Source organism: Petromyzon marinus, chromosome 17, assembly GCF_048934315.1.
Source record: "Petromyzon marinus isolate PM22_M1 ecotype Great Lakes invasive population chromosome 17, UKy_Petmar_22M1.pri1.0, whole genome shotgun sequence".
Classification (NCBI taxonomy): domain Eukaryota; kingdom Metazoa; phylum Chordata; class Hyperoartia; order Petromyzontiformes; family Petromyzontidae; genus Petromyzon; species Petromyzon marinus.
The window spans coordinates 22646105-22662809 of NC_133683.1; the positions used below are offsets into that span (position 1 = coordinate 22646105).

The window sequence follows — 16705 nt, forward strand, 5'->3', positions numbered from 1 at the left end:
TACAGGGATGAAATAATAGCTACAGAAAAACTCCGTATGTTACATACCTCAATTCAAACGATAAACTATCGCATAATAGACTTAAAGCTTTCGTGGCTGCAGGAATTCATATTCTTTGGGTCTTTCGGTAAAGTCACGTAGATAGGTTCAAATTAATAAAACAAAAAACTACGACGTTTCAATCACAACAGAAGCGATCGTCATCAGGAGGGAAAAAGACAACCGCTTGTGTTGTGATCGAAATGCAGTTTTTTGTTTATTTTATTTTAATTAATTTTGACCTATCTACGTGACTTTACCGAAAGACCCAAAGAATATCGCTTAACATACGAGTGAAAAGAGCCTTCCACGTAAGTGGGTCTAATTCTTGAAGTCAGGTTTGTGATGAGAAATATAATTGGTGAACCATTCCACGATTGAGTCTCTTGTACATAAATAAATTAATCGCAAAGGTCATTTGCAACATCAGAAAATGTAGTACCCAACCAACTACATGAGACATGAGCAACCGAGGTTTAAGATGGGTTTCTCCACTACTGACCATGTTCTCTGTACATACCGTCAATCATGTTCTGGAAAAGACATGAATATTGTATTACAAATGGCATAGCCTTTTGCAGACTATTAAATGGTATTTGGCTCGGGGGAGAATTGATGCAGTCTAAGATGGTTAAAGGGAGTCGGAAAATGAACTATGTTTCATGAGTTATTCAGTGACAGTTTTTTTTCAAATATTGGATTGCAAAAAGCTAAAATATAATTTTGACAAAATACAGTGCTAACAATCAATGGTTAAATGTCAGAATATTGTAATAAAGGATGCAAAGCGGATTAAAGTGAGCAAAATAAAAGGTACCAATTTTGGAGTTGCAGCAGAATCTACGGGACAACTTAAAAACAGGCGGGATATATACCTAGGAGTCCTTGAATTCAGACCGGAATATAAAAATGTGCACAGCTGGGTGAGAAAGTTTCCTGTTGACGGATCAGAAACAGGTATTGAAATAAAATGAAAAGCGCAAAAACATAAATTATTTGAATTGCAATTAAATATAAACACGTTATTGAAGGTGAATATTCAGGAATATACAATGTGTAAAGAGCACGTTATTAAGTTGGATACATCTTTTAAGAATGTTTCATAGAAAAGCAACCCATCAATTCCCCTCCCCAATATTTTTTTTATCGAAAAATCAGCACCTACTCCATACCAAAACAATAAGTATACTATTCTTTGGTTCTTTCGGTAAAGTAACGTAGATAGAAAATAATAAAATAAAAATGAATACAATAAAAAAAACTCGAGACGTTTCGATGGCAAGACACAAGCAGTCATCGCTCCGCCTGGTGACGACCGCTTGTCTTGCTATCGAAGCGTCTCGAGTTTTTGTTTCTTATTAATTTATTTTCCTTATTTTCTATCGACGTGACTTTACTGAATGAACCAAAGAATATGAATTCCTGCAGTCACGAAAGTTTTAAGTAAAAAAATAAGTATGCTGCTAAAACTAGCAAGTTAAGTAATTGCTTCAATTAATGATAAATGTATAATCAACTGAATTCACTCGTATTCATAGCTGAGCCGTGCACTATTCAGAATTGTATAACTTTTAAATTTAGAGGTTAAATCCTCAACTAATGCACATTTTCTGAAAACATGAAGGATGCTCACATTCATGAATGTAAAATGAAAGACAACTCGCAGGAGTGTGATTGTGTGCATGCCATCCAAACTGGAAGAGCAAGACTACACGAACTCTCACTTGAAGACCTCTCGTCGTGGCCGGCCGACACAAAGACGAGAATGGCACAGGATGTTAGAAGGCGGCCGAAGTGAGAAGCGAATGCAACCAACTTTCCAAACTCCTTTTTTACGCTCGAAGAAAACCAGCATCCATTCCAGACACACACACTACCTATACAACAACACTGAATCTCATAAGCGCGGTATCAACCCGCACGGCACGAGACGCAGCACGCTGTGTTTATTATTCCACTGCCACGCGCAGCAGCAGGAGCCACGTGCTCACAGAAGCCTGAGAAACACGGCGGTGACGTCATCGCGGCGAACATGGCGAGCGCGGTGGAGGGAGGCGGCGGTGTTGGCGGCTCCATCCCCTTCTCGTTCACAAACAACAACAACAGCAGCAGCACAATGGCCAGGTTCGTCATCGTCTTGTCTGGACCGGCGTTGGCGAAGGGATCCCCGCTCGCATTCGGAAACGGGCAGCGATAATCGGTTCCGAGGGCCGCGTGAACAACCAACGCGGCCTCTGGCTGGCCGGGTGGATGCCGCTCGCTGCTGAAGCTTCCGTGGTTGTGGTTGTTTTTGTTTAATCCGGGGCACTGGGCTCACTCAAACAACTCCGCGTGGAAGCGTTGGCTCGTTATGGCGTTTGATATCCGACCTCTGCTTGTTCTTCCTGTCTCGGAGTAATTCCAAGAATTCATCTCTCGTGGTTCTTCGCTGTTGCACTGTTATTGGCAATGTCGTGTTTCTGTTTTACATGTTACTCTTCATGATTCAGTTCAGCTTTCTACAAGCACTGACTCTTGTTCGCTTCTTAATGCATCTTCTCCCTGCCCACCACGAATTATTCATTGCCCTCGGTATACTGTACAAGTATTCTTCCTCCCACACATCTCCAATGATTTAACGAACGTATTCAACCACTGGCTCCTGAGGACGTGGACTACGCTTTAGTGGGGACCGAACCGGGGTTGTGGCCTCGAATTGGTGGTCATCTCCCACTGACGAGGTGGCTACAAAGTGGTGTTCATCTCCCACTGACGAGGTGGCCTGAAAGTGGTGGTCATCTCCCACTGACGAGGTGGCCTCAAAGTGGTGGTCATCTCTCACTGACGAGGTGACCACAAAGTGGTGATCATCTCTCACTGACGAGGTGGCCTCAAAGTGGTGGTCATCTCCCACTGACGAGGTGCCCTCAAAGTGGTGGTCATCTCTCACTGACGAGGTGGCCTCAAAGTGGTGGTCATCTCTCACTGACGAGGTGGCCTCAAAGTGGTGGTCATCTCTCACTGACGAGGTGGCCTCAAAGTGGTGGTCATCTCCCACTGACGAGGTGGCCTCAAAGTGGTGGTCATCTCTCACTGACGAGGTGGCCACAAAGTGGTGGTCATCTCTCACTGACGAGGTGGCCTCAAAGTGGTGGTCATCTCTCACTGACGAGGTGGCCTCAAAGTGGTGGTCATCTCTCACTGACGAGGTGGCCTCAAAGTGGTGGTCATCTCTCACTGACGAGGTGGCCTCAAAGTGGTGGTCATCTCCCACTGACGAGGTGGCCTCAAAGTGGTGGTCATCTCTCACTGACGAGGTGGCCTCAAAGTGGTGGTCATCTCTCACTGACGAGGTGGCCTCAAAGTGGTGGTCATCTCTCACTGACGAGGTGGCCACAAAGTGGTGGTCATCTCTCACTGACGAGGTGGCCTCAAAGTGGTGGTCATCTCTCACTGACGAGGTGGCCACAGAGTGGTGGTCATCTCCCACTGACGAGGTGGCCTCAAAGTGGTGATCATCTCTCACTGACGAGGTGGCCTCAAAGTGGTGGTCATCTCTCACTGACGAGGTGGCCACAAAGTGGTGGTCATCTCTCACTGACGAGGTGGCCTCAAAGTGGTGATCATCTCTCACGAGGTGGCCACAAAGTGGTGGTCATCTCTCACTGACGAGGTGGCCTCAAAGTGGTGGTCATCTCTCACTGACGAGGTGGCCTCAAAGTGGTGGTCATCTCTCACGAGGTGGCCACAAAGTGGTGGTCATCTCCCACTGACGAGGTGGCCTCAAAGTGGTGGTCATCTCCCACTGACGAGGTGGCCTGAAAGTGGTGGTCATCTCTCACTGACGAGGTGGCCACAAAGTGGTGGTCATCTCTCACTGACGAGGTGGCCACAAAGTGGTGGTCATCTCTCACTGACGAGGTGGCCTCAAAGTGGTGGTCATCTCTCACTGACGAGGTGGCCACAGAGTGGTGGTCATCTCCCACTGACGAGGTGGCCTCAAAGTGGTGATCATCTCTCACTGACGAGGTGGCCTCAAAGTGGTGGTCATCTCTCACTGACGAGGTGGCCACAAAGTGGTGGTCATCTCTCACTGACGAGGTGGCCTCAAAGTGGTGGTCATCTCCCACTGACGAGGTGGCCTCAAAGTGGTGGTCATCTCCCACTAACGAGGTGGCCTCGAAGTGGTGTTCATTTCTCACTGACGAGGTGGCCTCAAAGTGGTGGTCATCTCCCACTAACGAGGTGGCCACAAAGTGGTGGTCATCTCTCACTGACGAGGTGGCCACAGAGTGGTGGTCATCTCTCACTGACGAGGTGGCCACAGAGTGGTGGTCATCTCTCACTGACGAGGTGGCCTCAAAGTGGTGGTCATCTCTCACTGACGAGGTGGCCTCAAAGTGGTGGTCATCTCTCACTGACGAGGTGGCCTCAAAGTGGTGGTCATCTCCCACTGACGAGGTGGCCTCAAAGTGGTGGTCATCTCTCACTGACGAGGTGGCCACAAAGTGGTGGTCATCTCTCACTGACGAGGTGGCCTCAGAGTGGTGGTCATCTCTCACTGACGAGGTGGCCACAGAGTGGTGGTCATCTCCCACTGACGAGGTGGCCTCAAAGTGGTGATCATCTCTCACTGACGAGGTGGCCTCAAAGTGGTGGTCATCTCTCACTGACGAGGTGGCCACAAAGTGGTGGTCATCTCTCACTGACGAGGTGGCCTCAAAGTGGTGATCATCTCTCACGAGGTGGCCACAAAGTGGTGGTCATCTCTCACTGACGAGGTGGCCTCAAAGTGGTGGTCATCTCTCACTGACGAGGTGGCCTCAAAGTGGTGGTCATCTCTCACGAGGTGGCCACAAAGTGGTGGTCATCTCCCACTGACGAGGTGGCCTCAAAGTGGTGGTCATCTCCCACTGACGAGGTGGCCTGAAAGTGGTGGTCATCTCTCACTGACGAGGTGGCCACAAAGTGGTGGTCATCTCTCACTGACGAGGTGGCCACAAAGTGGTGGTCATCTCTCACTGACGAGGTGGCCTCAAAGTGGTGGTCATCTCTCACGAGGTGGCCTCAAAGTGGTGGTCATCTCCCACTGACGAGGTGGCCTCAAAGTGGTGGTCATCTCCCACTAACGAGGTGGCCTCGAAGTGGTGTTCATTTCTCACTGACGAGGTGGCCTCAAAGTGGTGGTCATCTCCCACTAACGAGGTGGCCACAAAGTGGTGGTCATCTCTCACTGACGAGGTGGCCACAGAGTGGTGGTCATCTCTCACTGACGAGGTGGCCACAGAGTGGTGGTCATCTCTCACTGACGAGGTGGCCTCAAAGTGGTGGTCATCTCTCACTGACGAGGTGGCCTCAAAGTGGTGGTCATCTCTCACTGACGAGGTGGCCTCAAAGTGGTGGTCATCTCCCACTGACGAGGTGGCCTCAAAGTGGTGGTCATCTCTCACTGACGAGGTGGCCACAAAGTGGTGGTCATCTCTCACTGACGAGGTGGCCTCAAAGTGGTGGTCATCTCTCACTGACGAGGTGGCCTCAAAGTGGTGGTCCTCTCTCACTGACGAGGTGGCCTCAAAGTGGTGGTCATCTCTCACTGACGAGGTGGCCTCAAAGTGGTGGTCATCTCCCACTGACGAGGTGGCCTCAAAGTGGTGGTCATCTCTCACTGACGAGGTGGCCTCAAAGTGGTGGTCATCTCTCACTGACGAGGTGGCCTCAAAGTGGTGGTCATCTCTCACTGACGAGGTGGCCACAAAGTGGTGGTCATCTCTCACTGACGAGGTGGCCTCAAAGTGGTGGTCATCTCTCACTGACGAGGTGGCCACAGAGTGGTGGTCATCTCCCACTGACGAGGTGGCCTCAAAGTGGTGATCATCTCTCACTGACGAGGTGGCCTCAAAGTGGTGGTCATCTCTCACTGACGAGGTGGCCACAAAGTGGTGGTCATCTCTCACTGACGAGGTGGCCTCAAAGTGGTGATCATCTCTCACGAGGTGGCCACAAAGTGGTGGTCATCTCTCACTGACGAGGTGGCCTCAAAGTGGTGGTCATCTCTCACTGACGAGGTGGCCTCAAAGTGGTGGTCATCTCTCACGAGGTGGCCACAAAGTGGTGGTCATCTCCCACTGACGAGGTGGCCTCAAAGTGGTGGTCATCTCCCACTGACGAGGTGGCCTGAAAGTGGTGGTCATCTCTCACTGACGAGGTGGCCACAAAGTGGTGGTCATCTCTCACTGACGAGGTGGCCACAAAGTGGTGGTCATCTCTCACTGACGAGGTGGCCTCAAAGTGGTGGTCATCTCTCACGAGGTGGCCTCAAAGTGGTGGTCATCTCCCACTGACGAGGTGGCCTCAAAGTGGTGGTCATCTCCCACTAACGAGGTGGCCTCGAAGTGGTGTTCATTTCTCACTGACGAGGTGGCCTCAAAGTGGTGGTCATCTCCCACTAACGAGGTGGCCACAAAGTGGTGGTCATCTCTCACTGACGAGGTGGCCACAGAGTGGTGGTCATCTCTCACTGACGAGGTGGCCACAGAGTGGTGGTCATCTCTCACTGACGAGGTGGCCTCGAAGTGGTGGTCATCTCTCACTGACGAGGTGGCCTCAAAGTGGTGGTCATCTCTCACTGACGAGGTGGCCACAGAGTGGTGGTCATCTCTCACTGACGAGCTGCTTGGCTGCACTAATCGAGTACTAGAGGGGACATTCCCCCCCCCCCCCACATGGACACGGTTTCCCATTACAGCGATCTCGGTCACCTGCTGCCACTTGCATCTGCCTCTTGCAGTTAGAGTAGCAGGGACTTTTGAGGGATGCGTGCTTTCAAAGTTATTTTGAAAGTTCAGTTCGGCCCTCGGTACGGAAAAGGTTTGACATTCTCGGCCTGTGCAACGCTTAGTCCAAGCACGGGAATGTGGAATTTCCACCGCTGGTGCAGGACCTGCCTTTTTGAGATGAATGACCACCCCAGAGACAGTTTGTGTGACTTCGACAGACACTGTTATGTTTAAAGTGCGTGTACACGATTAAACTTAAAAAGCTCAGAAACCATCGCCTCCTTATTCTCTTAAACAGCTTGAAAACCATCATCTGAACATTGTGGCAAACAAACAGCAACCAATGGCTGTGGTAAAACTGCCAAGCTGTCAAAGATAGTTAACAAAGCCAGTATGTTGTGTACAGCCCACAGGAGGTGCAGCATGAAATCAAGGCCTTCTTGTCAGGCATGGACCCGGTGCATGGGAACAAGCTCACTCTGCGTGACCACGCCAAGTGTGCCCTCCTGCTTCTCAGGTGCTGCCTCCTTTGTTGTTGTTGTGTATTCTTGTGCAAATTGCAGCTTCCGAAAATTCGAACACAGATGCATACATGCTCTAGCCTCTGCATTGCATTTTTGCAATGTTCACACTCCATTGGTTTTAGCATTGTTGGTGTATTCGGTACGATCAGACACTGTGCTGAACAACACAGCATGCATTTTTGGTGAATTTGGGTAGTCTTGTATGCGTACACACTAACCATTCATACAACCATTATCTTGTTAACATTGTTAATTTATGAAATAACTGTCATTTATTCCAGTGAATTGCTATTTTAAAGGTGTTTTATGACTGCCATTAGTGGAGACCTGTGATGGGTTTTCATATTGTGCAGTGTTGTTTGGATTAATGGGCACCATAGCGAACAAAACCGGGGTACAACCAGAATACACGTCGGAGACTTGTATTGTGGTCGTGGTCGCCTCCATGTGCACGCAGGCACCTGCCGGCGTCCCGTGGCGCGGTTTTGGAGCATCTGTGCGGTGTCTTTGATGAGTACGTGGGCAACTATGTGCTGGAGATGGACGAGCAACCTGGGCATAGCATGGGTGGAGGCATGCAGAACTTGGGCCTCAGCCTGAACCTGGATGACGTCGTGACGGACGCTCACCGTACCATCGCCGAGTTTGTGCGCGTGAACCCGCGAGCCTGGGCCCCGCTTATCTCAGCCTGGTGCGTACGGTCCAAGGGGAAGCATCTGAAGCCGTGGTTGTTGTATTGGCTGAAATTGGGCCAACATGGTGCATCAACCTGGAGATTTGGTAATTTTTCTGCCAAGAATTGATCTTTCGGTAAAGTCACGTAGGTATAAAATAAATCACGACGTTTCAGGTGCAACACAAGCGTCCGAAACGTCATGATTTATTTTATACTTACGTGACTTTACCGAAAGAAACAGTATGGATTCATGCGGTCACGAAAGCTTCAAATCAAGAAGGAAGAATTGATCTGTTTTTTCCTTCCACGAAGCATAAATTAGGCTTTGGACGGGCATACAAATAATTATCCACCCAGCAATTATATTGTCGGAATTCTGGGTTGAAACATTAATGAAGAATTCCTTCTGTCTTGTTTTTATTCTCTACATCTGTTATTTATCATTCAGTTTGCTGCAAGAGCCTAAATTTTACCAAAAAATATAACGTTCATATGACGTGCATATATCTTAAGTTAACCTTGCAGCGTATTGCGAGTGTAAACAAAACATCCATATCATTTATTAATTGCTCAGCCTGCTTTATCATGAAGACTTAACATTCTCTAATGCGTAATACTTCCACTGGTACTGCCGCAGGTCAGTGGAGCTCATGGGCCGGCTGAGCAGCAAGTATGCGGGCCGCCACGGTGTGCCGCACACGGGCTCGCTTAACGAGCTGCTGCAGACCTGGATGGGCTGCAAGGCGACGCGCACCCTCATGGACATGTACGTACAGTGCCTGGCATCGTTGGATGGACCCTCGCTGGACGCGTGCGTGGGCGCGCTGCTCGACACGTCCGTCAGGCACTCGCCACACTTTGACTGGGTGGTGGCGCATATCGGATCGTCGTTCCCCAGCACCATCATCAGCCGCGTGCTCACCTGCGGCCTCAAGGACTTCTGCCTGTCTGGAGTCGGCACGCAGGCAGTGGACCCTGTCTATCAGGTTATTACTCTTGGGGCTTGCCTTGTTGTGAAAGGAAGGAGTTTTCGTTGAGTGCAGTTAACTCTCGGATCATCAACGGGTTAACCATCCATAATCGCAACCTTTTCTGGTGCAGGTTGTTTCAATTATTAGCTGCTCCTCACTCATTGTGGGATCAGTGACTCATTGCCCATGTGACCAAAACATTCCCAGCAAGTAAATCGTGAAACAAAAAAATAACATGACATTTTACGTCAACCCCAATTTAAGGTGTGTTTATGACCTAATATTTAAAAGTTTTGAGGAAGCTTTTTTTGTTTATCCAGTCCATGTCTCCTATGTCCGTTACCCTGGGAAATTGAGAATTGACTGTAGAGGCTCGACTTTGCATTTACAAGAATGTTTACTGCATTAGTCTCCTAGACTTAAAAAAATACTTAATGATATCCACAGACTAATACATGACTAATATTACTTAGGTTGTCATCAACTAGACTAAGACTGTGACCAAAACAAAATTCGAACTAAACTAACGCCGGCTTACGCGTCTTAGGACAAGCGTGTGGCCAAGATCGGTTCGGTGGTGGGCATCCTGGGCCACCTGGCAGGGCACCACGCCGACAGCATCAAACAGGAGCTGCTGAAGCTCTTCCACGAGAGCCTCGCGCCTCCCGACGGCGACGGGCGCGACCCCGCGGGCGACGGGCGCCTGCGCGCGGCCACGGTGCCCTTCCTGCTGCAGCTGGCGTCGCTGTCGCCGCCGCTGCTCGGCGCCGTCTCCTCGGAGCTGATGGAGGCGCTGGCGCCGGCCGCGGTGCTGCAGCGCCTGCAGCAGCAGCTGACGGCGCTGCCACGCGACGAGCTCGACAACATGCTGGGCATGGCTGTGCACCTCGTGGGGCAGACGGGCGAGGCCGGCGCCTACAGGTACGAGCGCTGCCTGACGATCCACGGTCTTGCGATGTAGTGATCCATAATACGAACGTATATCGTTACTGCAGCTCCGTGGCGGTTGTCCTCTTGTGCGTGTTCCTTCGGCCGCCACTCGGTCATTAGTCCCCTGCCCAAGCCATTTACTTCTCGTAACAGCCGGTATAATGCATAAATTGCATTTGATCTCTGATCTACTTGTTCTTTTTGTCTCGGTGTTATTCCAAGCATGCATCTCTCATGGTTCTTTGCTCTTACATTGTAATTGTCAATGTCATGTTTCTCTTTCATGTTACTTTTCATTATCAAGTTCAGCTTTCGAAAAGCACTTTGTCTCTTGTTTGCTTCTAGATTTAAAGCTTTCGTGACTGCAAGGATCCACACTCCTTGGTTCTATTCTTGTTGGCTTCTTTATGTATTTTATTCTGGTCCACCATGAATAATTGTCCTAGATCTACATATTCTTCCTCCCACACACATTTCAAATTATTTAACGGACTGGTTCGACATGACCTGTTTTGCCTTTGTTTATCCTGAGCCCATGTTGCAGTGACACTTTACCTTATACATATGACATTGATATGAATGTGTGTGTGTTATGTTGACAGGGTCTTACAGTTCCTGGTGCGCATGGCCACCCCCTCCTCCGTGATTTCGGTCGCCGGGAGTGGGAGCAGTGGGGCCGGGCAAGATGTGGCAGGGGCAACGTTGCGTGTCGGTCCGCAAGACGTGCCAAGCGGCGTGCGCGACACCTGCGAGAGAATCCTGCAGCTACTGCTGCTCAACCTGCACAAGATGGTCTACAACCGGCCAAACAACCGGTGTGGTGCACCTGCCCTTTTATTGGTGGAGAGAAACTTTGGGAACCAAAAGTGCACTCTGCAGAATGATCTGTCATCATTCCACTTGATTGTGTGTGGTATTATCAGTAAAAGAATGAAGGGGGTTGAACGATGGCGTAGTCATTCACACCTCCCCTGTGCTTTGCAAATGATATGTGCACGTCTTTAATTAGCTTTGATTTTGTAGGAATTTACATTACCTAGATCATAGATGGCATTAAAAGTTTAACAATACTGTAATATTTATGTATTATATTTGTGTGTCAGGGTGACGAGCACACTGCGCTGTGATCCCGGTAATCCGAGTTCAATTCATGGCCATGGCTAACATGAACAATAATACCTGAACCGGTCCTGATCTTCTCCGCCCCTGCATTCACCAACCTACACTGACAAGATTGGTGAAATATGATTCAAATACCTCATGTGACTGGCTCAGCCTCTGGAGACCTTTATCCACCTGTAGATTGACAAAGTATGAATCGTAAACGTTTCGCTGAAATGAAACAATGCGTGTATTGCAATTTTGACAGCAGTAAAAATACGCCTGACCAATAAATGAAATGTAATTAATCCATTGTGGTGGCTGAATAACCTTGTAAAATAGACCAACGGTAATCTTTCCATTTACCATCTAAATGTTTAAAAAGAATAATTTTTATCAGTAGCGTGATATTGATATGTCTACTCGTTGTCCAACTTGTCCGCATGTATGCACTAACCACATGCTCTGCAGTCTTCAGGATCTGTGTTTTGTTCTATTCGAGTGTTCCTCTGCAAGCTTGAACATATTGAGGAACACGAGGACTATAGGGTCTAAACTTTTCTTTGCAGAACGTGCAAGAACCCACCAAAATACATTAAACATTGTTTTCACCTGTCTCTCCTACTTAAATATGAAACTTTCCAAAGGGCCTGGACTTTTCACTGCATTCACTTAGCACTGGGAGTGTCCTTTTGTGAAGACGCTAATGTTTTTACTAAAAGCACATCATGCAGCGTCGGGTTATTGAACGTTACATTGTGTTCCCGGCATAGGCTCAGCGACACATCGGTGCCTTTTCTGGACGGGTTAAGGTCACGAGTCGGTGAAATATGCGTGGAGATGCTTCGCCTCGACTGGAAGTGTCACCTCTGGTTGCAGCAGCTGCTAAGCCTCCTTTGTGTGTATGGAGGGGCGAGCTTGGCCACGGAAGCTCTCTGCCATGCTCTGTCCCTCGCAAGGTGAGCTGCCTGCTGTATTTTAATCTCCCACGCTTTCACGACCTATTTGTCACCGTTTTAATAAAACATGGTTAAGTGCAGTGATTTTGGATGGTCTCGGCTAAGCCACTACTTATTGTGCATGTAATATGATTCATGGTGTCACTACTGGTTCATTTAGGTCTAAAAGAAACATTCCATGTATGTTAAACTTTTTTCGCACTGTGCGTAGCCAACCGTGTTGGGTGGCTCATGGAGCTTATACCATGCGAGCTAGTACTTACTAGATCCTGGATTTGAATCTGGGCAAACACCCTTGATTAAACTGAAAAGTCATTATATTCTTCAATAACAATGTGGACCTAAATGGAAAAGGTTACAAAAGTTGTTGTTTTGGGCAATCGCCCATCTTCATTGCACGTGAATCAAGAGGCCAACGAGATATGAGTTGGAGACTACGCTCGACACCATATTGGCCTGATCAGAATTAAATTAATACAAAAAATTATTGATTAACTATTTTTGTTTATTGGTATATGAATATTCTTGGTTCTTTCGGTAAAAAGAACCAAAAATATGAATCCCTGCAGTCACGAAAGTTTTAAATCAAAAGGTATATGAATAGTTACCTATTAGTAGCTATTGAGTAACAAAAAAATATGTATTGTGTAATCTAGGTTTTGAAGTGTAGAAAGTTGATGGTCTTAGCCTGGTCATCAATGGCGCAACTATAACCTTTGTTAACGTAGATTTTCACAAATTTCGCATATTTTCAGTCTGAAAATTTCACAATTTCCAAACTTCCTTTATAATGAGCACCTCTATAGCAAGGATTATGAGAGGTTCACCACTGAGTATGGAAGAGATGCAGTTGAAGGGATTTCAAAAGTACTTGTGTGCTTTTGTGAGTTCTGAATTGAGATTTATTTATATTATTACATGACGTCACAGCCACAGTTTGAATTTGGGAAGACATTTTTTTACATGATTTTGCTCGACAGATACTGAAGCAATTATTCATCACAATTATATTTGTTTCTGATAGACAAGTCAACCCAGAGGCGCGGAGCCAAGCTTAAAGCTGCTCGAAAGCCTGACCAAATAGGCCTTTCAATGTTTCATGAAAGTCGGAGTGGATTTGATGTTGTGGATGTCCACAGGGGAAATTATTAACCAGTCTTTGTCGGCAAGTAAAAACTTATTTAATTTTTGTTTCAGGGGACCGGAGGAGCTAAGCCTGGTGGTGCAGCTCTATGCCGAGCTCTCGTGCTCCATGACAGGGCTTCTGCCGGCTGCCGTGCGCCTCTCCGTGGCGCAGGTCTTGTGCAGCGGCGAGGGCTACATGAGTGCTCGCCGCGTGGCCTGCCTGCTCAACAACTTCGCCTGCCTCTTGCAGTGGGACCCACCCGACGGGGTGGCCGAGAGGGCCCTCCCCGTGCCCGCGGGTCGCCCGCTTGCCGAGGCCGTGTGCGAGCACCTGCAGGCAATCAGCCGGCTGCTTCTGCACCAAGACGGCCAGGTAAATGGCTGCATTGCACTGTGCAGTTAAAACATGGGGCTGTCTGTATAATTGTTATAGTTTTGAGTCTAAGGTTCAGTTGGGGGTTGACTTAACGAGTCATTACACTGCCGGAGTTGTTAAAACCAATGCTGCTTTGCGGGAATGTTTTGGTATTTTTTTTCCCAATTGGAAACATTTTGAGGGGAATATACTTTTTTTAATGTATAATCAGGTTGATAATGAAGATAGCAAATCCAAGCACTGGTTTGAGTTTGAGGACAGGCTGTTATGTAGACGCATCTACTATACATATGTGATATAAAAAAAACTGTTAGCATTTTCGCGATAATTGAGTAATCTGCTATCGGTTCCTTGCTCAGCTATCTAAAATTTAATTTGCACATTTGCTACATATGTTTTGGCTAAAGTGTGTAACCCTCGCCTCTCACAGGTGGCGGAGGCATGTGTAGCGATGCTGGCCGTTCTGCCTCTTCCCAAGACCCTTGGCGTATGCCAGCTGTACAATGCCATCAGTGCAGGCACCGCCTACTTCTTCATCCTGCTTCACAGCAAGCAAGCAGGCGCCATAGGCCACTGCTCCAGGCTCCTTACCAAATTGAGCTCCGTTTCATCTCGTGGTCAGAAGGAGGTGCTCGCGCAGCTGGTTAGGGGAGCCATGCATGCAGACAACGCCGTACTGTTTGGAGGAAAGACGGAGGCATCCCGTACCACCGACCCGATTTCGGAGGACCTCCAGACTCGCCTGCTCGCGTTGAACCGAAAGCACGGTTCTGCTGCCAACTACGGCCTTGGCCCATGGATTGTGTTCCATGCCGGCGTGATTGGTCGTGGGCTCAAGGCACCAACTGAGCCACGCCGTGAGCCCCCCAGCCAGGATAACACACAGTGGCTACTGAGCCTTCTCATCCGCTGCTGCAGTAGCAGCACAGTGGGTGCCTGTCGCCCAGAGCCGGGTTGCGAAGCGGCGCAGCAGCTGCAGCAGCAACAGCAGCACACCCGCCAGGAGCATCCACCCATGCCGATCAACCCAGAGGCAGCGCGCTCTCTTGCCGTGCTACTGGTTGAAAGCATCTGCCCCGACGTGACCAACAGCGAGCTGGCGTGGCCTCCTGAGGAGCACGCCCGACACACGGTGGAGCGAGACCTCAAGATCCAGCGGCGTTTTGAGGACAACCCCTTCCTCTTCCAGCTGCTATGGCTTGTGGCATCTGGCCGGCCTGCGCTGTGCTACTGCTCGGTGCTTCTGCGCGGGCTGCTTGCCACGCTGCTGACGCACTGGGAAGCATCGCGCGAGCTACGAGCCGTGGACTCGGCCTGGGCTCTGGAGGCCTCGCAGGCGCTGATTGCGAGCATGGGAGAGGGCCAGCTGTTGCCACCTGTGCTGGCCAACGTGCACGAGCTGTTTGCCCTGATAACACCACACGAGGTGCACATGCTGCTGCTGTCCGTCTGGCAATACGTGCAGGACAATGCGCCACTGCCACAGAAATTCACATTCCAGCCGCACGCGGGGCAGTTTTACCGTGACTTTAGTAGGGACGGTGATGTTGGCAAGCACCTGACTGAGCTCTACAGTGTCCTGCACAAGAACATAGATACGCTTGGTCACCTCCTCGGAAGATTTCAGATATAAGTTTTTCTAGAGCTTTGAGGCCATACAATGAACTTGTAAGTTAATGGTCTTCCGCATTATTGGCTCCACAGACCTGATTTTCTTGGAAAACCATGTGTGCGCTTAGGCAGGCTCGGGCAAACATAAATTAGTCAACACTGATAATTAAATCCTTTTCAAATTGTAACGTATGATGTATATTATTTGTATGCTGTGTATATATGAAGTCTTTTCATTGCTACCATTTTGTCAATCATGGAGCCTTTGTTGAAGCAATTTTTACTTCTGTATCTAAATGCAGCGCTATCCTGTTGTAAGGAAGCAGACAATTACAATACAGCTGTACAGATTTTCACTTGAAACTTTTGTACTGATAGCCGAGTACTACCAGTTGGAGCATAATCCAACACTGTCATTTGTTCCTCCCACCAGTGCCACTGTTATTTAAGGTTATGTTAATTATGATGGTTTTTTTTACAAAATGCTTTGCATTTAACAAGATATTTTTAAATGTAAGGACTTTTCTGGGAAGCAGTGTCGGTGTTATTTTATGTATGTATGTTAAACAATTTGGCTCTCTAAGTCTGAAATTCAAGGTTTCTATATATTGAACATAATTGACGTTAATGAAGCCTCTCCAAACCATAGCCATATGTACGTTGAACTTCTTTTGCACCGAATTTAGCCAACCATGCTAATCGGAGGTACGGGGGAAGGACAACAAACCAAACACAAAAATCAGTTTTTTTAATAATTCTCTATCTACGTGATTTTACCGAAAGAAGCAAATATGAATTCCTGCAATCACTAAAGTTTTTAAAGTCAAAATTTAACCGCCTCTATGGGGAGGGTTTCCACATAACCATAAGATCTTTGAACAAACTCCGTGACAAGAAAGCTCATCTGATCGAGTCACATTTCTGAAGAGATGCCGCGACTCTAAGGTAATACCGATCTCATTTACACTAACGTCTGTTGCCATCACATCTGCCAATGCCAAACGAATTTTGTGCAGGGCTAGCTTGGCCCTGATCTCAGAGAGAATTAGACTGCTTGGTGCTGAACTAGATCATGTAGACAAGCCACTCTTGAAATCACAACATTGACAAAAAATATCGACATCTGATTGGGAACATGTAGATAACATGACTGCTTCATCAGCCGCTACAATGTCAGCTAAATGTGTTGTGCAGTAGACCACATGGAGACGGGATTTACTATAAGGGCTGTTGCCGTTTATTAACACTTTCACACAACACTAACTCACACCAGAGGGAGGTGTTCTCCATTCTTGGTCCATGCCCTGGACCCCCGAACTCTATATTGTCCTACCCTCGGCTATCCCTTGGGGCTCCCTTGTCTGCACGGGACGGGGGTTCATCCAACACCGCCCGGCGACGAGGAGGGAGAGACCTCTTTCAGCTGATCCTGGCTCTGGACCCCTACAACGACCATGCCTTCATATTCTTGGTTCTTTCGGTAAAGTCACATAGAAGGGAAATAATCATTGTATAATTTTATTGTTTCCCTTCTACGTGACTTTACCGAAAGAACCAAGAATATGAATCCCTGCAGTCACGAAAGCTTTAAATCAAAATTTCACCTGATACAGTCAATTAAAGACATCTCACTGTCCC

The 16705-nt window shown here is 48.1% G+C and overlaps 1 protein-coding gene across 1 annotated transcript; it reads left to right on the plus strand.

Annotated features, from left to right (window-relative positions):
* The first annotated feature begins 16 nt into the window (after nucleotides 1-16).
* Nucleotides 17-15715, plus strand: INTS5 (integrator complex subunit 5). Its single transcript, XM_032955724.2, has 9 exons — nucleotides 17-2163; nucleotides 7201-7311; nucleotides 7776-8009; nucleotides 8632-8980; nucleotides 9513-9886; nucleotides 10498-10710; nucleotides 11770-11955; nucleotides 13153-13453; nucleotides 13887-15715. The coding sequence occupies exons 1-9, from the start codon at nucleotides 2072-2074 to the stop codon at nucleotides 15087-15089; spliced, it is 3063 nt and encodes a 1020-aa protein (XP_032811615.1). The 5' UTR covers nucleotides 17-2071; the 3' UTR covers nucleotides 15090-15715.
* The last annotated feature ends 990 nt before the right edge of the window (nucleotides 15716-16705 follow it).